Raw genomic sequence first — 27538 nt, 5'->3', positions numbered from 1 at the left:
TTTTTTACAAATTCAGTTTTCTCTTATATGTAGCCTATAATCCTATCCAAGCAAGATATATTAGCTTGCTAAGGGTTGCCAAAACAAAGTACAGACCAGGTGGCTTAAACAACAGAAATTTATTTTCTCACTGTTCTGGAGGGTAGAAGTCCCAGATCAAGGTGTCAGCAGGGTTGGTTTCTTCTGAGACCTCTCTCCTCGGCTTGTAAATGGCCATCTTCTCCCTGTGTCTTCACGTGGTCTCCTCTCTATACATGACTGTCCAAATTTCCTCTTCTTTTACAAGGACACCAGTCATATTGGATCAGGGTCCACCCTAACAACATTTTAACTTAATTACCTCTTTAAAGATCCTGTCTACAAATACAGTCACATTCTGAGGTCCTGAGGAGTTAGGACTTCAACATATGAAATTCGGGGGGGGGGCTACAATTCAGCCCATAACACAAGGCATGAATAAAGAGGTTTATTATGGCTCTTTTTTTCTTTTCTTTTGGTAATAGCAGAAGAATTGGTCGTAAATGCCCATCAGTAGGGTAATAAGGAAATAAACTATTGGCATATTAATACCCAAACATACTACACTGCAGTATAAAGAATGAAAGTTCATCACGTCATAGTGGTAAGTGGAAAACCCTTAAAGAGCTAATACGCATACCGATTTGTAGTGTGCTGCCATAAACACACCTATAAATGCAACAAAACCATTTCTAGAGACACTTTGATGTTTGTAAATGTATAGAAAAATGTATACAGTATTCGACAGACTGATAACTGTTTGGTGTGAAGCAGAATTGTGGCTGGTGTGGAATAGAGCAGAATGTTTTTGTACAATGGTCGAATATTCTACAGCTTCAGTAAGTGATTCGTGTCTTATTTATCCAATTAAAAATTTAGAAGAACTCAGCAGATCAGCCATTTAAAATCCGTGGAGTTTTAAAGCCTCTCTGGGCTGAATCTTTTTAAGTAAGAATCAAAAAACAGAATGATTCAACCTTGGAAAGGATTAAACAGAGCCGACAGTATTAGGTTAAAATCAGAAGAGATACTGAAGCTGTTTTACAGATGAGAAGTAATGATTTTTTTAAAAAGCTTTGTCAAGTTCAAGAGATGACAGTAATATCGAGAGACGAATTGAACTCTCTGCTGAGGAGCAAAGCCCTGGGCCCGATCTATTCACGATCTCCTGAGAAAGCTGCTCTACCTGCCACTCACTCTTTTTCAACAGGCTGTTTTCAAAGGAAATTGCAGGAGACTGGGAGGAAACGTGTGACCTCGTGAAACCTGCTTTCTTAGAGCAAAGGCAGCTCCTAGAAGTTCCAGCTCTAATTCATTTCACAGGCGAAAACCTGAGGCCTCGTGAGGCGCTGTTTGAGGATTCCTAGAGGCCCTGAGGGAACTTTTGGACCTGGCCTGTGCGTTAGAGAGAAAAACGTCGGCCTCTGGCGGAAAACGAAGGCGAGCACTCGGGTCCGAACCAGCCCCGGGTGAAAGCCTCAGCCGGACCAGCCGGAGAAACCCGTGGGGCGGGGCGGGGCCAAGATGGCGGAGGAGGCGGGGCTTCAGGAGGTGAGGGCTGGAGGAAATGGGCCGGGGCGGGGCCTGGTAGGCTACCGAGGGCAGGGAGGCGGAACCACTGGGGCCTCCAGCCTGTGGAGGCGGGGCTGGAGGCGTGTCCCACGCGGGCGACGGCAGAGGGCGGGCCCGGGAAAGTGGTGGCCTGGGGCGGGGCCGGCGGCTCGCGCAGGTCCGGTCCGCGCGGCGGGGCGGCGCGGCGCGACGAAGATGGCGGCTTCCGGCTGGGCCCGTGCAGCCGTGGTCCTTCTCTGTGCCTCTGAACTGCTGCTACTCCTGCTGCTGCCGCTGAGGGCCTTCGCCGCTGAGGGCCCAGCCGAGACGCCCGGCGAGGCCACCCCACCTCTCCGGAAGAAGAAGAAGGATATTCGCGACTACAATGACGCGGATATGGCTCGTCTTTTGGAACAGTGGGAGGTCCGCGGCGCGCGCACACCCTCCAGGCTCTTCTCTGTGCCGGCCCCCTTCCCAGTGACCTCTCACCTCCTCCGTCTTGGGACCCTTTAGACCTCAGTCTCGGAATTTTCCTACCCACTAACCTCCTCTCTACGCATGCCACGAGCCCTTACTGACCCACTCCAGCCACCGCTAATCTTCAGTGCCTCCTCTGACCCCCGATTACCCTGCTGACCCCCGTCCCAGGACATTCATCCCAGTGTCCTCTTCCACCATTCCCCGGGCCACTCCAGTCACGGGTCACCCTCTCCCTATTCAGCCCTACTTTACCTTCAGTGCCCCGGTCGCCGCCGCGTTGCTCCCCGTGGTCAGTGCGCCCTGCTAATGGGGAGGGAGACTTTTTCCATTACACTCCTGAAGAATGGGGCGAGTGGATGGGAGAGGGGCATGGTGAGGATTATCTTTCAAGAGGGCCGTTTCAGCTTTCATAGTTCTCCCGTGTTCTAAATTAGTAGGAATTCAGAGTGCCCATTTTGGTTATATGTCCCTGCTGCGAGTTTTTGTAATTTTGTGAGTGGCTTTAATTTGAGGGGGGAGGGGGAAGGAGGGGTGGGAGGCGGTAGCAGAGGCTAGTGGCGCTCTCTCATGGAGCTCACATTATTCGCTTAAGGGAGCAATGATTTGCTTCTGTGAGAGTCAGTTTTCTGATTTGTTACTTGAATGCACTGGAGTGTGTAATTACAGGGAGTGGATAATAACCTTTTTAGGTAAGGTTGACTAACCAAAACCACGTTGCTGCCTCTTTCGCATCCAGAGGTGGGTGTCTTGTCCTGGTTCATTTGCACAGCTGGCGATCTAGAGTCAGAAGCTTGGGTTCTGTTCACTGTGTAACCTTGGGCAAGTGGGTCTCCACTCTAGACCTCTGGTTCCTTATGTGCAGAATGAAATTTTACTGGATGATTTCTTTCAACACTGATGTTGTGTTATTTTGTGGTTATCTGTGTGTGTTTGTATTGGATAGAGGCTTTCAGACATGAGTTTAAAGTACCATCTGATGCATTTGACTGGAAGAAAGCAGTTTTCATGTTGACCTGCAGCTGAAGGAAAGCTCAGGGTCGATCTGGGTGTTTGCCAACCACTAAGGAAAAAGGAACTTGGTGTAGCAGTTCCTTCCCCACTTTCCATCTCGCTTGCAATCTCCCAGTCTCTTTTTTGGACTCTGGCAAGTGCAGTTTTTGATCCACCAAAGTGAGAATCTCATCTCGTGCAGAAATCCTAGCCTGGAAACACTCAGACCCTGAGCAAGACAAAAAAGGGTGCTGCAGAGGTGTACAAGGGATCCAACCATCAGGAATAGCAGTTAACAGTAAAAATAACTGCAGTACACAGTAGAAATGGCTGAGTGCTATAAAAAGAAAGTGCTGTGGGAATCTCAAAGGGTTTCAGGAAGGAAATGGTGTTTTAGGTAGACCAGGGAATGTGGGAGAATGGCATTACTAACCGAGCAGCATGAGCTGAGGTGGATGGGACGTGAGGGGACTGGGCAGAATGCTGTAAATATATATGTATATTTTTATATTTATATTTTTTATATATTTGTGTATATATATATATATATATATATATATATATATATTTTTTTTTTTTTTTTTGGTGGTACGCGGGCCTCTCTCTGTTGTGGCCTCACCGGCTGCGGAACACAGGCTCCGGACGCGCAGGCTCAGCGGCCATGGTTCACGGGCCCAGCCGCTCCGCGGCATGTGGGATCTTCCCGGACTGGGGCACGAACCCGTGTCCCCTGCATCGGCAGGCGGACTCTCAACCACTGCGCCACCAGGGAAGCCCAATGCTGTAAATATTAATAGCCCAGGCTGTGGAGTTAGACTCCCTGGGTTCAAACCACTTCAGCTTGGAAATTTGGACTGGTAAAGAGCCTCTCTGGACTTTAGTTTCCTCACCTGCAAAATAGAGGTGTTAGTACCCACCTCAGAGTTGTTGTGAGGATTAACTGAGAAAACTTGGAAAGAACCTAGAATAGTGCAGCTCTAACTATTAGCTACGCTGATATAATAAATTGGTTAGGTTGGCTGGAACAGACTTTCTGAAGCCACATAGTGAGAGGTAAGGATGGAAAGGTTAGTGAGAACCAGGCCCTGCTAGGCCTTGGATCCTGTGGGGTTTGGACTTTATTTAGAAGGAAAAATGTAGTCCCTGATGAGTTTGAAAAGTTGTGTTACCCAAATGTTATAATACTGGCATGTTTAATCATCCATAACTTCATCCCAAAACATGTGTGTAGTCTTTTGGTTCCCCTTCTGTATTCAGACATAGTTTTTACAGCTGAAAGCATAGCATCAATAGAATTTTCTGCTGTTCTTTTTTCTTTTGCTATATATTAAGCATTTCCGCAGGTTACTGCATAGTCCTTGTAATATTTTTAAAAGGCTTCAGAGTATGCCCTAGAGTGGTTGTTTCAGCTGTCCGAATGTTTTTGAATAGTGGAATATCATGATTAGGGCTAAAATTCAGGAAAATTAATTGGTCAGCAAAGTTTAAGATGGATGGGCAGGGAGAGACTCTGAAGGCAGAGACAGCCTAATGTTTATTGAGTGTTCATTAGCTAACAAGGCTAAACCCTCTTATCTCATTTAATCCTCTTACCTGTTTGTGGAGGGTGGTACTTACCTCTGTTTTCTAGATGATATTGAGGCACAGAGAGGTTAAGTAACTTGCCCAAAGTCACAGAGCAAATTAGCTTAATTTCACATTCGGTCACTTGACTTTAAATCTTGTTCTTTTAACCATTTTACTACACTGCCATACAGATTGGTGAACAGAGTGCAAACGAAGGGGGACGAGGAGGACCTGGGTTAAGCTAGAAGCTGCAGTAATGGATTAGAAGGGAGAAAGAAATGTGAGAGATTTTATGCTCTTAACTCGACTTGGCAGTTGATTGACTGCATAACCAGGAAGGTGACAAGGATAATGTAGTGAAAGGACAGAGGTTTTGAACTCAGCCTTAACCCTTGGTAACTGTGTGATCCTCATTTTCCTTATCCATAAAGCCAGATAACATCCCACTTCGCAGGGTTCCTTGCAGATGAAATGAGCTAATGTTTGCAGACACTCTAGAAGCGTGAGCGCCCTTCCCCAGTAGCAGTTATTTTTTTCTGTGGGAGAGCAGATCCATCTCTGGTTGCTTTCTTGAAGGAAGCAGTGCTTCCTCCCCTGGTGGCAATCCCTGAATTCTTCCCCCACTCCTCTGCTAGTGTGAACATCATCCCCGCAGTGAGAGGCCTGCCTCAGGTGTGGAGTGGGGCAGGAAGGGGAGAACTCCTTCCACTTCCGCCGCGTTGCAACTACTGCTGAGTCCTGGTTGGTATAGGAAAACCGAAGGTGATTCCTTCTTATATTACTGTAACCAGGTGCCGCAGAGGGGCAGGTGGGGAGGGATCCAGAGCCAGACTGTGAGTTTGTACTTCAGCATCAACCCCTTCAAGCCTGTGACCTCGAGTAAGTTACTTACCTTCTCTGAGCCTCATCCACTTCTCTATTCAATGGGGATCTTGCAGAATTGTCCTGTGGTGGGAAATAACAAATGCCCGAGACACAGTAGCTACACAGTAGCTGGTAGCTGGTATTATTATCAAGGACCCTGGGAGGAAGAAAAGGATTTACAGGAAAAGGGAGTTCAGCTCTGTAGCTATTAAATTTGACAAACAGCAGTGGAGAAGTGGTGAAGCCGGTCAGAAATGCAAGACTGGCCTGGCGGCAAGCCTGGGTAGGGTGTGGGGAGGGCCACTTGGTCGTCCCCCCACCCCAGCCCTGCTTGGGGGTAAGCGTTTGATTGCTTTCAGTTTAGAGAAAGTGATAGAACAGGTAAGCTTACTCAGGGAAGCGGTGGAACTAAGAATAGACCTGGACAATTGCTTGCATCTAGTGTACTGGTTTTCTTTTCCTTTTTTAGCCGAAACTCACCCTCAAACATATAAAGTGGAAATTAAAGGTTCTTGAAACAATCCTTACCTTTGCTGTATGCATTAGACTAATGATTATTTAATTATATTTTCATGGAAAAGAAATGGTGCTTGTGACCTACCGAGTTAATGTCATGACCATTAGTAGGACCAGCTTGAAAAATAAAAATATTCTAGGTAATTGAACCAACTAGACGTCTTGAAGTATTTTAAGGCAACTGTAACAGATGTTATGGAGAAATAGAAGAGAATACAGTCAGAAACAACCTGTGAATTTGGCCACCGGGAGCTCCTGTGTACTTTGAGAGGGTGATTTCCACAGTCGGCTGGAGGCCAGGTTACAGAGGGCCAGGTGGTACTAGGCAACATGTATTAAGTATTTACCACTTGCCTTTGTGTCATTAAATCCCCCAAACAAGCTTAGGAGGGAGATGCCGTCATTATCCTCCGCCCCCATTATAGGTGAGGAAAGTGATTTTCCACTTCTCCAAGGCCACACAGCCATAGGGCTGGGACCTGGAGCCGAGCCCAGGTCCCTGTGACATTGCAGCCCGCGCTCCTGCCTACAGGTCACCAGCAGCTCTTTCAGAGCAAAATGAGGAAGAAGTGGGTCAGCTGAGAGGGTGGCAGAGCTGAGGAAAAGGCTGGCCCCATGCTGCTAGGGCCTTGGAGATCACCTAGTTCTGCTTTTCCTCTTACTGATGAGGAAATGGGCCTCGAGGATTATGGAGTCTTGTCCAAGGCCACACAGGTTAGTTAGGTGGAGCTGAAGTCAGATCCTAGGTCTGATACAAATATGGATCATCTTCAAACACTGCTTCAGAATTCTTTCATTCTCATCTTTTATTAAAAATATGTTTACTACAGTACAGTATTGTTGGTGTCTTAAGCCTTGGCCCTTCAATGATTTGTTAAGAGGCCCAAGTAGTATATAGGGGCTTTTTGTTTCATTTTAGGTTGGGTTTTTTCGTGTGATTTTTTTCTTTTTTTTGATAACAGCTTTATTGAGATATAACTCACATGCCATATAGTTCACATTTAAAGTGAACATTTCAGTGGTTTTTAGAATATTCAAAGAGTTGTGCAGCCATCACCACAATTTTAGAACGTTTGCATCACCCCAAAAAGAAACTCTGTAGTCTCGGTCACCCCTCCCTGAGTTCCTCCCAGCCCTCCAGCCAGCCCTAGGCAACCTCTAATCTACTTTCTGTCTCCATAGATTTGTCTGCTCTGGACATTTCATATAAGTAGAATCATACAATGTGTATGTAGTCTTTTGTGTCTGGCTCCTTTCACTTACATAATGTTGTCAAGGATCATCCATGTGATAACATCGAGCAGTACTGCACTTCCTTTTTTTTTTTTTTTTTTGGCTGCGTTAGGTGTTTGTTGCTGCGCGCGGGCTTTCTCTAGTTGTGGCGAGCGGGGACTACTCTTCGTTGCGGTGTGCGGACTTCTCATTGTGGTGGCTTCTCTTGTTGCAGAGCACGGGCTCTAGGCGCAAGGGCTTCAGTAGTTGTGGCCTGCGGGCTCTAGAGTGCAGGCTCAGTAGTTGTGGCGCACGGGCTTAGTTGCTCCGCGGCATGAGGGATCTTCCTGGACCAGGGCTCGAACCCGTGTCCCCTGCATTGGCAGGCGGGTTCTTAACCACTGCACCACCAGGGAAGTCCCTGCACTTCTTTTTGCTGCTGGGAGTAGCCTTTTCTCCAATGAACACAGGTTCTTTTACGTGGTTTTAATTCATTTAGCTTCTATTTATTATTCATTATCTTCTATTTATTGGTTGGCATTCTACCATTAGCAGTTAACTCACTTGTTTATATGGGTCTGGATTCAGTGGTTCTTACTTTATTTGGGAGTTATAAATCCTTCTGTCATTATTTTGATTTTCAAATATTCCAGATTAGGCCCATGAGCTCTGTTTCATGTTGGCTCCTGTGTCATTCTGACACAGAATAATTCTCCGAGCACTTTCTCACTTTCTGATACAAGAAGATATTCCAGACTCACCTTCTGTTTTCTTTGCTGGAATTAGCCTTTTCTCTGTGGAATCCTGGTTCTTTTAAATATTATTATCTATCTGTCTGTCAAAAATCATAAGTTCCTTCTGCTGCCTCCAGTGCCAGCCCAGTACCTCAGGTGCATTCTTCCCCCTTCGGTATTTGTAGCTCCCTTCCCCAAAGGGAAGAACCTGGTTCTCATTAGCCTCAATACAGTTACTCCTTTGCTCAAGCCTAGAATTCGGATTGTGGTTCAGAATTGCTAGCTTACACCACTGCAACAACCAAACCTACTACCTAGAACTGAATATTTGTTTATGGTTCTTATTTTTTAGGTGGAATTGATGTACATGAAGTGCAGATTCTCAGTATTCAGTGAAAATTCATGAGTTTTGACAAATGGATACATCTGTTAAGTTATCCACACCCCTGTGAAAATACAGAGCATTCCCACACCCCAGAAAGTACCCTTGTGTCCCTTCTCAGTCAGTCCCACCTTGTAACCCTCTCCCCGAGAGGCAGCCACTGTTCTCACTTCTGTCGTCCTGGATTAATTTTACCTGTTCTTGAATTTCAAATAAATGTATAACGTGTCTGATTTTTGTGCCCGGCTCTGTCACTCAATATAGTATTTTTGAGATTGGTTGCATGTATCAGTATTTGTTTTTCTTCATCGCTGTGTAGTATTTAATTGTATGACCAAACCCGAATGTGGCCGTTCTTATAGTCTACCGTATTGGGTAGATTCTTTGAGGGTGAAAAAACTTTAGAAACCCATCACGTGGGGTTCTCTGTGACTGGTGACCTGGAGTGATGAGTGCTGCCTGAAATTTAGACTTTGCTTGAAAGTCAAGTGGAGGAGGGAATCCCCTGGGTTTACTTCTTTCTGTTATAATTTAGATCATAAACGTGCACCTGACATCATACGCAGATGTTCTTGCCTTTGCCAGTTGAAATGCATACTTTGTCTGATGCTTTTTTTCCTCCATCCTTATAGAAAGATGACGACATAGAAGAAGGAGATCTCCCAGAGCACAAAAGACCCTCTGCACCTATAGACTTCTCACAGATAGACCCGGGCAAGCCTGAGAGCATATTGAAGATGACAAAGAAGGGCAAGACTCTCATGATGTTTGTCACTGTATCAGGAAGCCCCACGGAGAAGGAGACGGAGGAAATCACGAGCCTCTGGCAGGGCAGTCTTTTCAACGCCAACTACGACGTCCAGAGGTAAAGCAGCAACAGCCTTGCCGAGAAGATGGGGGCTGTGCTGGAGCTTTTTCTGTGTCTGTGTAATGGCATATCCTTCCTGGCAGTACTTAGAAGGGCTCTGGACCTTTCCTATCTAGTCTGTCTTCTTTTACATTTATTTATTTACCTTTTCTTTTGTCCTTTGAAGAAGAGCATTCATTTTGGTCAAAGCCAGTAAATTTATTTATTTGTTTGTTTTCATATCTCATTTGATCCTAAAGCTATTTATCTTTGGGTCTTTAACTTTTCTTTTGTCTGAGTAAGAAGCTGTGTAGCTTAGCCTCCGCGGGGGGCAAATTAGTTACCGTTTGACAGTAGTGTGCCTCTTCCTTTAGAAGTCTCTGCGCCTCAGAGAATGCTTTTCTGTGTAGCTGTGTTTACACAGAAGCTTGGAGCAGACTGTTACTTTAAAGTGAAGGAGCCCAGTTGTCAGAGGTCAATATACTCCTAAGATGCAATTTTAAGGAATTTCCTTTTTCTTTCCCCAAAACAGTTCTGAAATTTAGGGTCTTCAAATATCTTAGTTCGGGAAATGTAGAACAAATGAAGGAGTACCCAGAGAGTGTCTAGGATGGCAGAATGCTTTTTTTGTTTGTTTGTTTTTTGTGTGTTTTTTGCGGTACGCGGGCCTCTCACTGCTGTGACCTCTCCTGTCGCGGAGCACAGGCTCCGGACACGCAGGCCCAGTGGCCATGGCTCACGGGCCCAGCCGCTCCGCGGCATGTGGGATCTTCCCGGACCGGGGCACGAACCCATGTCCCCTGCATCGGCAGGCGGACTCTCAACCGCTGGGCCACCAGGGAAGCCCGGCAGGATGCTTTTGTTAGCTTAAGTAGACACTTAGGGGAACAAATCAGTGCTGTAGTGGTTACTGGTCCAGAGCTCTCACCGATCTCTGAAGTGGTGGGGCGTTACAAACAGAAGGGTGGTGTCGTAGGTGTAGCCCCTCGGATTGTGCCCACTGGCCACACTAGTGATCCATCCATCCACCCAGGCTCCATTCTGTTCCTCCCTGCTCCTTGGGGCCTGGTGAGTGTGGACGTACCTGGATGCTTGCTTTAACTTGCAGGGTTAGGATTTCTGTCCAGTAGCCGAGCATCCTCCTGAGCCCTTCATGGGCCTCTTATGACCTGATCTAAACTGGTGTTTTTCAGCCTTTATCAGCAGAGGCCTTCTGTCAGATGGAAACTTAGCTGGGCCCTTCAGAATGTAAAATGGACCCAAATGGCAGCCTCCCTGTTGCTGCCCCGGCAGAGGCCCTGAGCCCCGTCTGCAGCCTCCCAAGGCCTTCTTCCTAATCCCGCCCTTCACGCGAGCAGCCACTTCTACATCACACCCCCTCCCCGCAGGTTCTCCTTTGTTTTGATCTGAGCCGAGGTGTTAAATAGTTCAGCCAGCTGGTATTTTCAAACAGTGACTGTCAGACCTTCGAAAATAGAATGTTTGGTTCTGGATTCATGTATAATTTGAAAAAAGATTTCTCGGTTAAGTGCCACAGGGCCTCTCTGACCCATTAGCCCTGTACTAGCAGTGAGCTGACTGTGGTCCCGTCTCTCTGTCAAGGTTCATCGTGGGGTCAGACCGTGCCATCTTCATGCTGCGTGACGGCAGCTACGCCTGGGAGATCAAGGACTTCTTGGTCAGTCAAGACAGGTGTGCCGATGTAACTCTGGAGGGACAGGTGTACCCTGGCAAAGGAAGAGGAAGCAAAGAGAAAAATAAAACCAAGCAAGAGAAAGGCAAAAAGAAGGAGGGGGGAGAGCCGAAACCTCGGGCTTCGAAGGAAGGCAATCGAGCTGGGAGTAAAAGGGAAGAGCTGTAGCGGGGCAGCTGCGGGCTCTGCAGAGGAGCGCGGGGAGCTCAGCCAGGGCGCGTGGGCCGGGGGTGGGCGTGGGAAACCACACAGCCATGAGTTCTCTGCTGGCAAAGGTCTGCCACGTGACCAGTTTCTGGTCAGTGTAAGAATTACTGTTTAAAAGGCTTCAAGTCAGAAGACAGAGGTTTTGTAATTAACATGGGACACTGACAAATTCACGATTACTATAAAATCACTTTAAATGGAAACCTGGCGGTGTCGCTTTTTCCCATAAATGTGGGGAGTCTCTGGCCGGACTGTGGCACTGCTCCCTTCGCTGCACCTGCTCTTATCCGGCAGCCTGCTGTATCCATGCTTTTTATTTCTGTTAACTGAAAGGATACCAGGTTCTCATCAGACAAACTTAAGACTCCTGACTAGATTGAATCAGGCTCTCCATGCCACAGACATCACTTCATTACTGTGAGATTAGAAACGCTCCACAGGAGCGCTGCACGTATCTAAATATACAATCGGGACACCAGGATGCGTAAATCCCAAATCTGTGCAGAAAATGCAGAGAACAGAAAATAACGCAACTTGGGAATCCTAAGTACTCACTTCGAGTTTCTTGGACTTGAATCCCTCTTGTCAGTTATAGAGAACTCTTGGTATCTGTCAGGTTTTACGTAGTCTGTAAGTCCAGGGGTTCTGTCAGAATAGAACTTTATTTAGATAAGAGTAATGCTGGTGTGTTCCATTTAATGTGATGATTTTCGAGGGTGTAAATCGGGCATGAGCAGAGTTCTTTGCAGAGCGTAGCAGAAGACTCAATAACCTCATTCACTTCTAAACGTTTTTCTTTGATAAAGTGCCTAAAATTGTGGTGTTTTTGTATGGTACTAATACGATGTGCTACCTGTTACTGTCTGATGTTGCTGTCATACGTCAGGGCCTACTCTAAGAGTTACAGAATTTATACACAGGTGTCATTTTTAAGAACTCAAATCATTTGTTCAAAAAGGCTTCCATTGTGATTTTAACAAATTAAAAACAGCGTGCACGCGGTTAGAAAACGTCATCGTTAAAGAATGGTACAAAGCAAAAAGCCTTGGCCTCCCCTGCTACCACTGCCTTGTCCCAGTGGAAGCTACTGTTAATTTGTTTTCAAAAAAAAAAAAAAGAAAGGTACACTTACTGGTTTACAGTGATATGTATTTGTTTTGGCCTTACATCCTCTATTTCCCCTTCTTTTGGAAGCTATTCAGATCTCCCCACAGTGATCCACACCCTCTTTGTTTTCTGTTCTGTGCTGTAGGGGGATGTTTGCCCTGCAGGCCCCCCACTCCAGGGAGGAATTAATCCCAGGGTGAGTTTGCTTGAGCCACCTCAGGAAGAGGCGTTCTGTGTTTCTCATACAATCTGAACCCAGGGAAGTGAGGCTGGAGCTGCTGCCACCCTCTTGCCCCCTCCAGGGGAGGGCTGTCTGAGGATGAAGTGGGGAGAAGCAGGGAGAGAGCCGAGTCCTGATGGTATCGCCTAAGCCCCTGCATCCAGCCTCATCTGAAACCAGCCCTGTCCCTGGGTTTTTTCAGTTTTTACTTGAGCGATTTGTTGGGTTTCTGTCACCTGTCGTCGCGCTGGCCTCGTATACAGGGCAGCCGTCCTGACTGGATGCTTGTCTTCATTAAACAGAAGGGCGCACACCCTCCACCCTGCCCAGGACCTTGTGTTTCCACTTAGCTGGCTTTCCGTGTCACAGTGTACACGTCTGTCTCATTGCTTCCTATGGGATATGCGGCCACATCAGCCTGTATTGACTAAGCTTCTGTTACATGCTGGGCACCACTAGATGCCAGCAACAGTGTGGATACAGCCCCTGCCATCGTGAAACAGTGATTTGGTGGGGAAAGACAAATACTAATCCTATACAAAGTGAAATGGCAACCGTTGAAATGTAAGAAGTACAGTGCCAAGAAGTGGAGGAATCTTGGGGTAGTCAGAGGGGACCTCTCTGAGGCAGGAGGAGGGAGTAACCTAGGCAGAGGAAACAGTCCGTGCAAAGGCCCTGTGGTTAGACGGAACAGAGGAGGGACAGCGGGAAGGCCAATGAAGGGGCTGGGGCACAGCACAGGACCAGGCTGGACAGGTGAATTATGGAGGTTTTATGGGGGTCGAGAGCTTATACAAGTCTCTGGGATCTCTTAAAGAAACAGTACACCTTTATGAATAAGAATTATGAAAGTGAAGATTTATTTGGAAGATTCCTATGTAAGAGGGGCCCATTCACTTAGAAAATCCACCTCTGCAAGCCAGCTGTTAAGGTACAGAACTACCTTACCAGGCGATAAAGCTAATGCCTGCTGTCCTGACTCCTGTCTCCCTGGCTATCCTCCCCCCATTCCCCCGGGAAGCCCTAGACCTTGTACGTTCCAGTAATGAGGATGAAAGCTGGAACTGTAGCATCTGTGTGGGGTGCACAGGGTCTGGTAGAGATTCTGGAGGACTGAAGGATTTTAGCTGTGGGGTGGATTCAAGTGGTAATCTGATTTGCACTGGCTACACCAGGAATTGACTGGAAGCGGGCAGTGGTTGGTGTGAGGGGCAAGTTGGGAGGGTCTTTCAGTAGTTCAGGCCTTGCTTGAAGGTGGCGCAGGATGAGCTGGGTGGTGGTGAGGCCTGACCCACGGCTCCCCTGCACAGTCCCTGTGATGCACGTTGAGTTTTCAGGGTCTCACTCGTAGGTACAGTGCTGTGCTGGGCATTTTAACAGATATTACCAACTATTTTGGTAAACTTGTGTTTATATCTGAGGGGCAAATTCCTAGCAGTGGAATTGCTAGAAGAAGCAAATTTTAACCTTCCCATGTAGACTGCCAAATGACCCTCCAATGTGGTTTTGTTAACTTAGCTTTGCTAACAGTAGACCTCAAATCCTGGCCAGCACTGGGCATTACACTTGCCAATTTAATAGACGTGAAAACCACATCTTCATTGGCTACCCTGAAGCCACCCTAGTGGGGAGGCCACATATAGGAGCCACACAGAGAGAGAGATGCTCAGAGAGCCCCACCTGTACCAGCCCCAGCTAGGAGTCATCCCAGCCCAGGCGCAGACAGGTGAGCCAAGTGAGCCTTCAAATGCTTCCAGCCTTCAAGACGTCCCAGCCATGCAGGAAGCAGAAAAGCCATGCCCAATCTGCAGATTCATGAACAACAGAAATGGCATGTTTAAGGGAGGGGCGGGGGGGTGTATAATACATATACACATGCACACATATAAATTCATTCTTACTTTTTAAATTTTTTTATTTTTTTGTCTGCGCTGCGCGGCATGTGGGATCTTAGTTCCCCGACCAGGGATCGAACCCATGCCCCCTGCACTGGGAGCGTGGAGTCTTAACCACTGGACCACCAGGGTTTTTACTTTTTCATGTTTGTTTTCATGCCTATTGATTTAATACATCCACATGACATCTTTGACTGTAAACTATGAAACATGAGAACTTAATAATTAGACATCCTTCCACCCCCCTAGTTTTTGATACTTTAGGTTGTGGTTTTTAGTACTTGTTTCCTTTATAATGTTAAACCTCTTTTTCTTTTTATTTATTTTTCTTTTTGCGGTACACGGGCCTCTCACCGTTGTGGCTTCTCCCATTGCGGAGCACAGGCTCAGCGGCCATGGCTCACGGGCCCAGCTGCTCCGCGGCATGTGGGATCTCCCCAGACCGGGGCACGAACCCGTGTCCCCTGCAGCTGCAGGTGGACTCTCAACCACTGCGCCACCAGGGAAGCCCCCTCTTTTTAAATTAAACCAACTTAGTATGTATTAATCCCTCATCAAGGTGGAGGAATTCTCAAACTTCCTTCCATCTCCTTCCGTCTCCTGATTCTTCTTTAAGAGTGTTATTTGTACACTGACAAGTTGTGTAACACATCCATTGCTCCATTGGAGCGGTCTGAGGCCAGTCTTATCTTTCCTCTTAGAAGCGACTGCTTTTTCGATCAGATCCTGGGGATCCTGCCTCATTCCTATCATTCAGTAATTTTGCTAAAAAGATTTTTCAAAATCTTTTGTTATTCTCGTAGAATATGGTGTGGCATTTCCAACTGCAATTTAGGTGGTTTTTTCCCCATCATGTGAAAGAAAAATTATCTTCTATTGTTAACTTATTTTCAGTTTTTTGTTGGTGTTTTGGGCACCAATTTTTTTCTTAGCTCTGAAATGAGTTTTGTTTTTTTTTTTGTGGTACGCGGACCTCTCACTGCTGTGGCCTCTCCCGTTGCGGAGCACAGGCTCAGCGGCCATGGCTCACGGGCCCAGCCGCTCCACAGCATGTGGGGATTTTCCCGGACCGGGGCACGAACCCGTGTCCCTTGCATCAGCAGGCGGACTCTCAACCACTGTGCCACCAGGGAAGCCCCTGAAATGAGTTTTTTTAAAAATCTCGTTCTGTTTTTAATCTGTTCTAATTGAGCTGTTTTTATTAGAAACCAAGTTTTTGTTAAATTCTGTGAATTCAGGAAGTCCAAGTGGAGACGCTGTGGATTTTGTTTGTTTGTTTGCTTTTCTTCAAAGAAACTGCCAACTTTGTTTTTGTATCTCATTTTTTTTCACGTTTTCTTTTTATTCATTTTCTTAACTTTTATTGAAGTATAGTTGATTTACACCTTGTGTTATATTTTTTCCCAGAATAGGATATTTTTCTGTATTTGTACATATATTCTTTTGTGGTGGTTGTTTTCTAATTGCAGCATGTTTGGATAGATACCACGTCTTTGTTTTTTCCCCTCTTGTTCACGCTTTGTAGACACAGCCTTTCCCAGACCTTGGCGTAGACCATCTATCTTTGGTGAATTCTCCTGACTCCCTTCCCTCCTTATCTGAGCATTGTTTGTTTTCCTGGAGCTGCAATTCAAGGCCTGAGTATTGCTTTTTCTCAGCTTTTCTATAACCTAACAGGAAAGGGAGGGGGCTCAGGCTGTGTGGCCTTGCTTGATGAGTAGGCTGTGCCGTCCTGTGATTTTTACCAAATGTCCTAGACCTTGGTGGGCTCGGGGGTGGGAGTGGGTAACACTCTTCCTAGAAGGTTTCCTGTCCAGCCTTTGGAGAGTCCCTCTGATTAGCAATGGACCTCGGAGCCCTGGCTTCCCTCTGGGAGGGGCAGCCTGGAGTGTTCCTCTCTACCTAATAACCATGTTTCTCCCGCCCCTGTAGAAGGAGGAAAGGCCATGCCAAATGCTGCTTTTGGCCAGGGCAGGGCTAGGCATGGGCAGTGAAGCACTCACTACAGGCACGTGATGTAAGGGGCATCACAAAACTCAGTAAAGAGAAATAATATTTAGTTGTGTATTTAAAAAATCGAGTTAATGTTAAAAAAAGAAACTGATGATGAAAACATGAAAATGTTAAAGACAGGAGCAGTCAGAGCAAAGATGAGGGTGAGACAGTGAGGCTATGCAGGTATGGGGTCGAATCTAAGGTCTTAAACCAGTGGTCTTTAAGTAGTATTTCTTCATGGTTTCTTTTTGTTTTTTTTTTTGCGGTACGCGGGCCTCTCACTGTTGTGGCCTCTCCCGTTGCGGAGCACAGGCTCCGGACGCTCAGGCTCAGCGGCCATGGCTCACGGGCCCAGCCGCTCCGCGGCATGTGGGATCTTCCCGGACCGGAGCACGAACCCGTGTCCCCTGCATCGGCAGGCGGACTCTCAACCACTGTGCCACCAGGGAAGCCCTCTTCATGTTTTAAGAGTTAATATTCCCTGACTTACCAGGTGTGTGCTTTCAGAATAAGACTTGAAAGCCTTATTGTACAGATGTTACAAGATCTCCATGAAAGAAAGAAATTCACCCACCTACACAGCCTCCCAGCTATTCAAGCCTTGTTCATTTGACCAAGCTTCCTTTCAGGTTATTATCTCTGAACTTTGTAATCCCATAGTTGTCATCATAGCAGAAACAGAATTTTATTTTTGGCTTTTTCCACTTAGCCTTGTATCATAATGACGTTTCCCTGTTGCTATATGGTCTTCACATTTAATATTTCACTGGCTGTGTAACAGTCCCATCCTTTTCCTGCAGAGAAAGTTGGGCCAGACTGCAGTGTCAGACGTGGCTCTGCTACTTACAAGGGCATGAGTCTAATCTGTGTCTCATCCGCATCCCCTTCCAGGAGTGTCTGCTTCATCCCAAGGCTTCCCTGTTCGCAGGAGTGACCCTACTCCCCTATCCCACCCACCTTGGATGGTCACAGTCACTTGGACCAGAGGTGCAGACCTCACCCTGGGCGCACACCTGGTTGGCAAATCAGATCCTCTCGGCCAGAGATTGAATGATTTGGTAGCTGAGTCATCAACAGTGGGACAACTAGAGTGAAGGTTTCAGAGCTTCTGTTGGTGAAATTTCTGGACTTGCCCTGAGTTTCTGACCTCCTGGGTCTTGATTATTCTGCTTGTTCCTGGATTCAGGGAGCTCTAGATCCTTATGACCTTTTCACTAGAGCTGCTTTGAAGAAGTTTCTGCAACTGGTCTGATCTCCCCACTCTAACTTTTTTTATTCTCTGTTTTTATCTGTCTAAACAGGGTATGAAACAAAGCAAAGATGTCAGGACCCTCGTTCTGTGCTGTATCGCCACTCTCTTGACCTCTTCCTATATTGTTGAATATTTGGGTTCTTTTTAGTGACCCACAATTGTCAATTTCATTGAAATTAGTTTCTCTTCTGCCTTAAGATGACTCCTTTAGTATTGTTTTCAAGATTACTGGAACAAAAGACACGTTTTTATTATACGTTGGCATTTTACTTCCAAAAGGATTATATCAGTTTGCACGGTCACCAGCAGTATATGAGCAGACCCATCCATTCTGCCAAAAACTCACTAGAATTGGGCATTATTTTTAATTCATTAATGTATTTATTCATTCAGAAATATTTACTGATCACCTACATGCCAGGCATAGTTCGAGGTATAAAATGTTAATTTATTTTAATTTGCGTGCTTCTCAGTCTCTTGGTGGACGGTGTTAAAGAAAAATTTTGTACTAGACACTTGTTAAATTTGGCAAGGAAGATTTTATTTACCACTGTTGCAAAAGGGGAAAGAGATTGAATTCAACTCTGAATGCAGTTAGTCAAAGAGCAGAGTGAGAGGGTCAGTGGATGGAAAATTAGGTTAGCTGTCAAGAGTAGAGGGATGCTTGCTAACCTGGCCTCACTGGATTCTTACCAAAGACTGGCCCAAGGCTGAGTTTTCAAGGCGGGGGAGGATTAACCTGACCTGGGAGGATTCTTTGCTATACAGGGCTCAGCAGGCCAAGGTTGAGGCCTAGTTGAGATGAGGCTTCAGAGGAACCTGACTCAAGTTTGCTCGAGGAGGGCATCTTTGCCCACTCCAATTTTTTTTTTCATCTCCAGTTTTTGTAATGTGTGTGCTCCTTATTGAACATAAAAATTAACCCTTTGACTGAAAGCTGATGAAAAAAATGTTTTCCTGTGATGCTGCTGCGAGGTACCTTGTTGACCAGGCTGGGTGAGGCCAGGGCTTGAAGGGAGGGGCCTTTACAGTAGCCAAAGCTTGGGGTCTTCACTTGGGGGTCCTTGAGGGTGCACGTCTGGGAGGAAAGTCCTGAAGAACAGGCCTGGCTGAACTCATCTGGGGAGCAGAGGAGGAAGATGTGGATGGTAATGACTACAACAAACACGTTTTGGACTTGAGAGCTTCCACCAGCCTCCCATCATTATCCACCTTGTGTGAACCTCGCACCTGCTCTGCCTTGGAGGTGTGGGCGGTTCCTGTTCACAGGTGAAACGGGAGGGGGAGGGGATTTGCCTCTGATCACAGAACCAGCCAGTGCTCTGCCTGTTTCATAAAACCCCTATCAGGCGAAGTAGAAATTAGAAATGTTCATTCTTTCCACCTCACCGTCCAGAGAACCAAGGCACAGCTGGGGAAAGTGATTTGGCCAGAACCCTCTAGAGCAGGGGTCCCCCTGAAGAGACCATTAGCATCTTCCTGTGAAAGAAAATCAAGTCAAAAATTAAGGGACACCATCGACATGTCCATTGACAAAGGAATGCATAAAGAAGATGTGGTACATATATACAATGGAATATTACTCAGCCATAAAAAGAATGAATAATGCCATTTGCAGCAACGTGGATGGACCTAGAGACTGTCATATTGAGTGAAGTAAGTCAGAGAAAGAGAAATATCATGATATACCCTATATGCGGAATCTAAAACGATACAAATGAACTTATTTACAGACTTAGAGAATGAACTAATGGTTACCGGGGGAAGGAAGGGATAGTTAGGGAGTTTGGGATTGACATGTACACACTGCTATATTAAAACGGATAACCAACGAGGACCTACTGTATAGCACAGGGAGCTCAGCTCAGTGTTATGTGGCGGCCTGGATGGAAGGGGAGTCTGGGGGAGAATGGATACATGTATATGTATGGCTGTGCACCTGAAACTATCACAAAATTATTAATCAGCTATACGCCAATATAAAATGAAAAGGAAGACAAAGAAACCAAAATAAATACATAAATTTTCATTTATTCATTAATTTTAAAAAAGTTAAGGGACATGCCCACTAGGGGGCAGCAGAGACCGGCATGCTTCGCGGCATCCAGGCATCCACATTGCTTGAAGCTCTGACTTTGCCACCCACCCTTCGGGCAGAATTCTTCAGCTGTTATTTTAATGAACAGATCACTCAATCTGTGCTTGCCAAATATTTGTGAACATCTGCATATGCCTCTCTCTCTGGATTTCTGTTTGAAACCTAAAAGATTATCTGCTCCGTGTGTCCTGTTCTACGGAAATTAATTTACGTCATCCTCCTAGCAACCCTGTGCAGTCGATACTATAGCATCATCCCCATTTTACACACAGGGAAGCTGAAGCACAGAGAAGTGAAGTATTTCTTCCGCGGTCGCGCCACTAGGAAGTGTCAAAGCCAGCATTTGAACTCAGGTCGTGGGGCTCTGCCTGGGAAGACGGCTGCTCCTGTCCACCTGGCCTCATTGCACACCTGCTCGCCACGTATGTACCTACTGAGCACCTACAAGATCCAGGAATTGAGCCGGTGATGGGGGTGAAGGCGAACAAGGCAGTAAAGCCCCTGCCCTCCTGGTGTTTACAAATGGCATTAAAAGATACTCAATGTCCCTTTCCGTTTATTGAGCATCCACTGTGTGCAGGCTCTTTACATACTTTATTTCATTTACTCTCCATAGCCCTGCAAGGTTGCAATTTGTTAGCTGTTAGTGTGAGGCCCGTTAGAGCACAGCTTTGGAGTTGCACTGCCAGGTCCTGCATTTTAGGAGCTGTATCATCTTGGGCACATCGTCTAAGCTCCTTGCTTAAGGCTATGCGCACTAATAAAAGTTCCTGCCTCATAGACGTGTTGTGAGGATTAAATGCGTGAATCCACGTGAAGTGCTTAACACAGCATTCTATATGTGTTAAATGTTAGTGTATTTTTCTTTTTTATAAATTTATTCATTTTATTTCCTTATATTTTTGGCTGTGTTGGGTCTTTGTTGCTGCATCTGGGCTTTCTCTAGCTGTGGCGAGCAGGGTGCATGGACTTCTCATCGTGGTGGCCTCTCTTGTTGCGGAGCACGGGCTCAGTAGTTGTGGCGCACGGGCCTAGTTGCTCCGTGGCATGTGGGGTCTTCCTGGACCAGGGCTCAAACCCGTGTCCCCTGCATTGGCAGGCGGATTCTTAACCGCTGTGCCACCAGGGAAGCCCTTGTTTGTTTTTTTAGATGATTAAACAGAGACTCGTAGGGTTAAGCCTCTGGCCCAAGGTCACTGCTAGCAAGGAAGGAATGGCATCCTTCCCCTCTGGAGGCAGTGCTCTGTTCACTGGAGCACCACAGCCCAAGGAGGGGGATGGGATAGAAGTCTGCATGGGCTGCAGAGATTGTTCCGGAAGAATGGCCATCTGCCCAGTGCAGCGTATGCAAGAGCAGAGTGAGTCTGCATCCACTGCTCCCACCTCCTCGGCACCGCACTCCCAGATGCTTGCATTGTTGAGGACCTTCACGCATAGGTCACGTGGCGTCACCCTGAAAATGACTAGGGGCAGAGCTGCCCTAGTCCAGGATGGACTGCAGGCTGACTGTGCTGTTTGGTAGGACAAGGAAATTTCCGGAGGGCAGATTTCAGGTCTCATCCAAGTGTCATAAGCCAGAAACTCCGGGGCCCTCTCCACTCGGCCCAGCATCTGGGGAGATCTGAGCTGGCAGCTGGGGCCACGTGGTACACTCTCCCTAGATTTTGTTGAATTGATTGAAGCCTATCAATGAGCCCATCACTCAAGTTCTGTCAAACCCTGGACCTGAGCAGCCCCCCTTGCAGGATTTTTCGATCTTGGTGCACAGTGCCCTAGCACACTCAGAGCAATCTTTTTTTTTTTTTCCTCCAGAGAAGTCTGCCGAAGTTGCCAGGGTGAAGTTTCTGAGCCCACAAATCTGAGGCCTGGAGTTGGGGCCGCAAGGAGGGCTGCCCTCCTGGAATGTCAGGAATTCCAGGGACATCTGGCCTGCTTTGCATCTGCTGGGCCTGCCAACCGGCATTCTTCCTTGTGGGGAGTGAGGCTTCAGTGATGGGCCTGGAAACACGGAGGCCCCTTTGATCCCAGCCTCCTGCTGCAGCCCACGTTGGATGACCTTGAGTGCCAATTTGATGTCCCTGGGCCTCACCACTTCTATAAACAGGGGTGACAAGTTCTGCCAGGCCTGGAATCCACATACCAAGGTCTGGAAGAAACTCAACTAGAGGAATTCATTCCAGCACCAAGGAGGTCCCTGAATCCCTAGTAGAGAAGCTTCTTTCCAAATGCCCTAAGATCTTTGCTCCTCCTTTAAATTCTCTTGGGCAAAGATGGTGTTTTCTGCCTTTGGGCTCCTACTTCTAATTTTATTTATTTATTTACTTGTTTGTTTGTTTATTTTTCGGTACGCGGGCCTCTCACTGCTGCGGCCTCTCCCGTTGCGGAGCACAGGCTCCGGATGCGCAGGCTCAGTGGCCATGGCTCACGGGCCCAGCCGCTCCGCGGCATGTGGGATCTTCCCGGACCGGGGCACAAACCCGTGTCCCCTGCATCGGCAGGTGGACTCTCAACCACTGCGCCACCAGGGAAGCCCCTACTTCTAATTTTAAATCAACGTATGCCCCGGGCTAGAATGGATCACCTCTACTGTACCTCAGATGCACCAGACAACTCTCACCAAGGGAATTTAACCAAGGGAAGCGGCCACCGAGGAGGCCTTTGCTATCGCAAACTAGTTCCTTGGGCTTTTGAGAGGCAAGCTCAGGAAGGAGGGAGATGGGGAGGGAGGAGGAGGTACGAAGGCTGGGGGACCAGCCTGGAGGCTGTGGCACTGGCACCATCAGAAGGAACGCGAGTGTGGGCTTGGTGGAGGTAGCAGGGCTTGGAGGGGGTGTGTGTGTGTGTGTGTGTCTGAGAACATCTCTCACGTGCAGAATGCCAGGCCAATTGAGCTCCAAGGTCTTTGAGCCTGTAATATTCTGTGACTTACAGAACCCACAATGATTTTGCAACTGATTTTGCCAATGCACAGTTTGTTATTACAAGCTCTTTGTCAATATTATTTCAGTGAGGTGTAATAGTTCATCAAATGAGACCGTAATTTATTTAGTCACTCCCATGGAGTCAAATGTTTAGGTTCTTTGAACGTGTCAAATGATTAAATAATGCCATAAAGAATATCTTTATACCTAAGCTTTGTTTCCTTGGGCTACATTCCCAGATAAATAATTACTAGGTCAATGAAAAGGACTATTTTTAAGGCTCTTGATCCGTAATGCTAAGTACTTTCTAAATAGTTATTTCCAACTTTCAGAAGTTTTTTATTGAGGAAGTATTTTAAATGTACACACAAACATGCAACTAGAGTGAGTGGTGTAATGAATTCTGTTCCTTATCACCCAGCATTCATAATTATCAACATTTCAACATTTTTAATCTTCATTTTGGGAAAGGGACTGTATCTCGATGCAGCCAGTCTGATTGCTGACTATTTAGGTTGTTTCAAAGTTTTCATTATCATATAAAATGCTGCAGTGAATATCCTTGTCACAAATGCTGTGCACTGCTGTAAGCTCTTTCTTTTTTAAAAAAATCAATCAATTAATTTTATTGGCTGATTTTTGGCTGCGTTGGGTCTTCATTGCTGTGCGCGGGCTTTCTCTAGTTGCAGCAAGAGGAGGCTATTGTTTGCTGCGGTGCGTGGGCTTCTCATTGCTGTGGCTTCTCTTGTTGCAGAGCATGGGTTCTAGGCGCGCGGGTTCAATAGTTGTGGCTTGTGGGCTCAGTAGTTGTGGTGCATGGGCTTAGTTGCTCCGTGGTATGTGGGATCTTCCCGAACCAGGGATTGAACCCATGTCCCCTGCGTTGGCAGGTGGATTCTTAACGACTGTGCCACCAAGGAAGTCCCAGCTCTTTCTTGAGATAAATTCTTGGGCAGAATTTTGGAGCCAAAGTCTGCACATATTTTCCATTCACTTTTACATGATACAGAATTGCTTTATGGAAAAGATGCACCAAATTATTTTTCTGTCCTCATCTAAGAATGTCTGTTTCTTCTTGCCTTGTAGCATTCTTTGCAGTATTTTCAGTTTGATAGGTGATTAATATTATCTCCCTGTTGTTTCAGTTTGCATCTTATAATTACCAATGAGGCTGAATTTTTTTTTTTCTAACTAGAGACTCTTTTATTTTATTTTTTTATTTCCCCCCCACCTCGGACTAAAGTTTCTTCCTTCCTTTCTCTTTCTTTCTTTCTTTCTTTCTTTCTTTCTTTCTTTCTTTCTTTGTTTCAATTGGAGTAGTTGCTTTACACTGCTGTGAGGCTGAATTTTTAAATACATATATTTATTTCCCATTTGTATACTTTTTCTGTGAATTGACACCTTCCTGTTTTCTTTTGGTGTTCCCCACCCTCCCTTTACTGCTTTGTAAGAATGTCTCATATATAAAATATCGGCAGAATCCCAGTAGAAAGCAGATGGCATCGTACCAATCCTTTAATGAAGGGACCATTTGCAAATTATGTGAATAAAGTTCAGGGACCCCCAACAAGAAGCATAATCCAGCCATAATCCTGGCCTTGCAAACGTGTGTTACCAACCAGGGTTCTTGGCCTTCCCCAAACAGTAGAAATTGATCAGAGGCCAGACAAAAAACTCAGGCAAGGCTTTATTGGGGCCCTGCTGCAGCTGGGGAGTGAGAACAAACGGCAGGTTCCCTTGTTTCCTCGCTCCCCGAGGGGGGGCAAGCTTTTTCCTTATATGAGGTGAGGGTAGGGGTGTGTCCAGGGGTCGGGCCAGGGGGGTGGCTTAGGTGTTTTGCCCACCCCTTAGGTGGTGGTGTGTTCAGGGCGCATGCACAGCCCCCTGCTTTTGCTCCAGGCTCTTCAAAAGTGGCAGTTGGGTTTTTTGGTCTTTTTAAACTCATTTCCTCAATTTACTTATTTACAATTTTGAATTTTAATAATTTTATGTCATCCTATGAACGAATCTTGGTGATTTCGCCTTTGGGGTTTTGCTTAGGAGAGGTTCTCCATACCCAACATTGTAGTAGTATTCAACCTGGTGTAGTGTTTTCCCTCTAGAGTCGGAAGGGGAAAAAAAGATCTGTTTAAGAGCTATAAACAAGCAAAACTCTGTTTGAGCAGCTTCCTTCTTCTAAGGGAGTCGACATGATACTTTCCAGGGGAGTATAAACCTCATACTCTTCCCTTCCACTCCTTGTAATTGTTTTGTTGAAGGAGATGATTTTGAAGGATACAAACTAGCAGAGCTGTCTTTTTTCTCAGCGCCTCCTTCAACTCCTTTGCTGAAGCCAGCAGGTACCAGCTTGCAGAACCAGTGGTTAAATAGGAATCTTGGGATCTGGCTATGAAACCACTGTAGCTGGAAATTGGCCGATGAGAGTATTTACACCATGGACATCAGCAAAGGCTAAAAACCAGGGCTCTCTCTTCCTGCCCCTAAAGCGAGTTTACCTGCTCTCCACCTGCTTGGGCCCTGTCTGAGCCCCTGCAGGGGAGTTGGGGGTGGAGAAATGGGCCTGTTCTTTTTCTCTGCTTCCGCCTTGCTTCCCACTCCACTTCTCCCATCATTCCCCATTCCTGCTGGCTCCTACCGGTTTGGGGCACAGAGAGGGGGGGATTAGAGGAAAAGGGGTAAAAAGTCTTCAGTAATTTGTGCTATTGCAAACTGTCCTTAAGTGCTCTCTGTTATGGCAGGTGTTATGGCTCTTTGGCACGGGATGTCTTCTGGTTTCTTCCCAAATACTCCCTTACCCACTTGGATCTGAGCAATACATTTCCCAGCTGAATACGGGTGGCGCCTCTTCCTTTTTCAGCTCTTGCCTTTGGAGATGCCCCATAGCCTCTTTCTGCCAGGTATCCCTTCACCTGAGCAGACAGCTGTTTGGGGCAGGGTCCCTTCAAGCTAGCTTACTTGTGCTGAGCTCCACATGTGCTCTTTAAAAAAAAAAAAAAATTTTTTTTTAATTCATTTTTTGGCTGCACGGCTTGTGGGATCTTAGTTCCCCAACCAGGGATTGAACCCACACCCCCTGCCGTGGAAGCTCGGAGTCTTAACCACTGGACCGCCAGGGAAGTCCCTCCATGATGTGCTCTTGATGCATGGAAACCTCACGCATCCTTACCCAGCCAGCGGGTGGAGGGGCATTTACCCAGAGACTGTTCTCCTGGGAACCTTGGGCAGCTCCAGCCTGCATCCACCTTCTGTCACCCCAGGACGGGGGCAGAGGCACCTTCAGCCTCTACTCTCCCAAATGACAGGGAAGTAAGACACCAGAGAATTCTCATCCCCAGCTCTGGCAGTGGTCGGGTGGCCTGTGAGTCTAGGGGCTCAGCGAGCACTGAGAAGTAAACTGTCAGTCTCTTCCTACTGCAGATACTCCCGGTCTCCCCATGAGGGGTTCTGTCGGCCCCCCTCACTTGCTTAGGGATGAGCCCGTAAGAGAGGGGAACCCCCAGAGCATACTCCACTCTTCTGAACTTCCTACCTTCCTCTCTTTTCTTTTTTTAAAGTATGGTTGATTTACAATACTGTGCTTGTTTCAGGTTACAGCTAAGTGATTTGTTTATACACATATATATCTATATTCTTTTTCAGTTCTTTCCAGTATAGTTTGTTACAAGATATTGAATACAGTTCCCTGTGCTATACAGTAAGCCCTTGTTGTTTATTTTATATATAGTACTGTGCCTCTGTTAATCCCACACTCCCAATTTATCCCTCTGCCGCTTCCCCTTTGGTAACCATAAATTTGTTTTCTATGTCTATGAGTCTGATTCTGTTTTGTAAATAAGTTCGTTTGTGCTGTTTTTTTAGATTCTACATGTAAGTGATAGCATATGCTATTTGTCTTTCTCTTTCTGACTTACTTCACTTAGTATGACAATCTCTAGGTCCATCCATGTTGCTGCAAGTGGCATCACTTCGTTCTTTTTTATGGCTGAGTAATATTCCATTGTATATATGTACCACATCTTCTTTATCCATTCCTCTGTCAATGGACACTTAGGTTGCTTCCATATTTTTATGGCTGTCTCCATGCAGACAGGGGCTAGGTGTGCTCCCCTTGTCACGTAACAGCCTGGCAGTGACTCCCCTGGGCGTCTGGTGACTGTTGAAGAGACAAGTGTGGGAGGGGCCCCAAGTCCATCCTCTCTCCACTCTGGGCTATCTCTTGCTCCGTGTGCTGAGCTGGCTACAGTCTCCTGTTGCACAACCAACACTTCCTTTGAGCCTGGTCTCCCAATCCTCCCAAATGCCTTTTTGACTTCGCCGACTGAACCAGCGGGCTGTGCACTCACTCAAGCAGCGAAACTGCTGGTGGAGGCGTCACGAGGGACCCCCTCCCACAGTCAAATCCAGGGGTCCCTAAAACCTGCCCAATGTCTGGCCAACCCATCTTCCCTCTCAGGATTGCTCTCTGGTTTAAGCCCGGCTGTCCTCAAGTCCACACCTCTGGTTACTTTCCCTGCCCACAGGCTGTGCCTCTTACGAAAAGGCCCCATCCCTCGTCTGACCCTGTCTCCCAAGCTGACTCCAGCCCACCTCTGCTCCCTGACCCCTGACCACTCCAGCTGATAATTCCTCCCTGCACCCGGAGCTCTGCCACACCACTCGCTGGGCGTGCGGATTACAGGGTCCCCACGGCGCTCCTTTATGCTCCTCTGTGCTGCGCCGGCACAGAGCAAGTGCCCGACAGTAGCTGTTGAACGAATGTTCCCTCCAGGTGAAGGTTCTTGAGGGCAGGGGCCGTGCGCCTTCCACTGCACACTGACCTAGGGTGCTCAGGCTGCTCTGTCAGGTGGACAAGCTGGCCCTCCATATCCGCAGGTTCTGTGTTCGCAGATTCAACCAGCCGCGGGTGGAAAGTACTACACAGTCAGAGGCTGGTTGAATTCCCGGATGCAGACCCCACAGAAACAGAGGGCAGACTGTAAGGGATTTGAGT

General features: G+C 46.8%; 1 protein-coding gene across 3 annotated transcripts; it reads left to right on the top strand.

Annotated features, from left to right (window-relative positions):
* Window positions 1-1728: 1728 nt before the first annotated feature.
* On the top strand, window positions 1729-26353 carry MESD (mesoderm development LRP chaperone). 3 transcript variants are annotated; one of them, XM_032622541.1, is made up of 4 exons: window positions 1744-1992; window positions 8946-9178; window positions 10763-10852; window positions 21440-26353. In XM_032622541.1, exons 1-4 carry the CDS (start codon window positions 1786-1788, stop codon window positions 21618-21620), a joined length of 711 nt encoding a protein of 236 aa, XP_032478432.1. In that variant the 5' UTR covers window positions 1744-1785; the 3' UTR covers window positions 21621-26353. The 3 variants fall into 3 exon arrangements, with proteins under 3 accessions (XP_032478433.1, XP_032478432.1, XP_032478434.1); XM_032622543.1 differs by lacking the exon at window positions 21440-26353 and adding an exon at window positions 17579-20407 and having other exon boundaries at window positions 10763-10838; XM_032622542.1 differs by lacking the exon at window positions 21440-26353 and having other exon boundaries at window positions 1729-1992; window positions 10763-12065.
* The last annotated feature ends 1185 nt before the right edge of the window (window positions 26354-27538 follow it).

The sequence above is a fragment of the Phocoena sinus genome, chromosome 2, assembly GCF_008692025.1.
Source record: "Phocoena sinus isolate mPhoSin1 chromosome 2, mPhoSin1.pri, whole genome shotgun sequence".
Classification (NCBI taxonomy): Eukaryota; Metazoa; Chordata; class Mammalia; order Artiodactyla; family Phocoenidae; genus Phocoena; species Phocoena sinus.
This window is presented reverse-complemented; position numbering and strand designations above follow the sequence as displayed.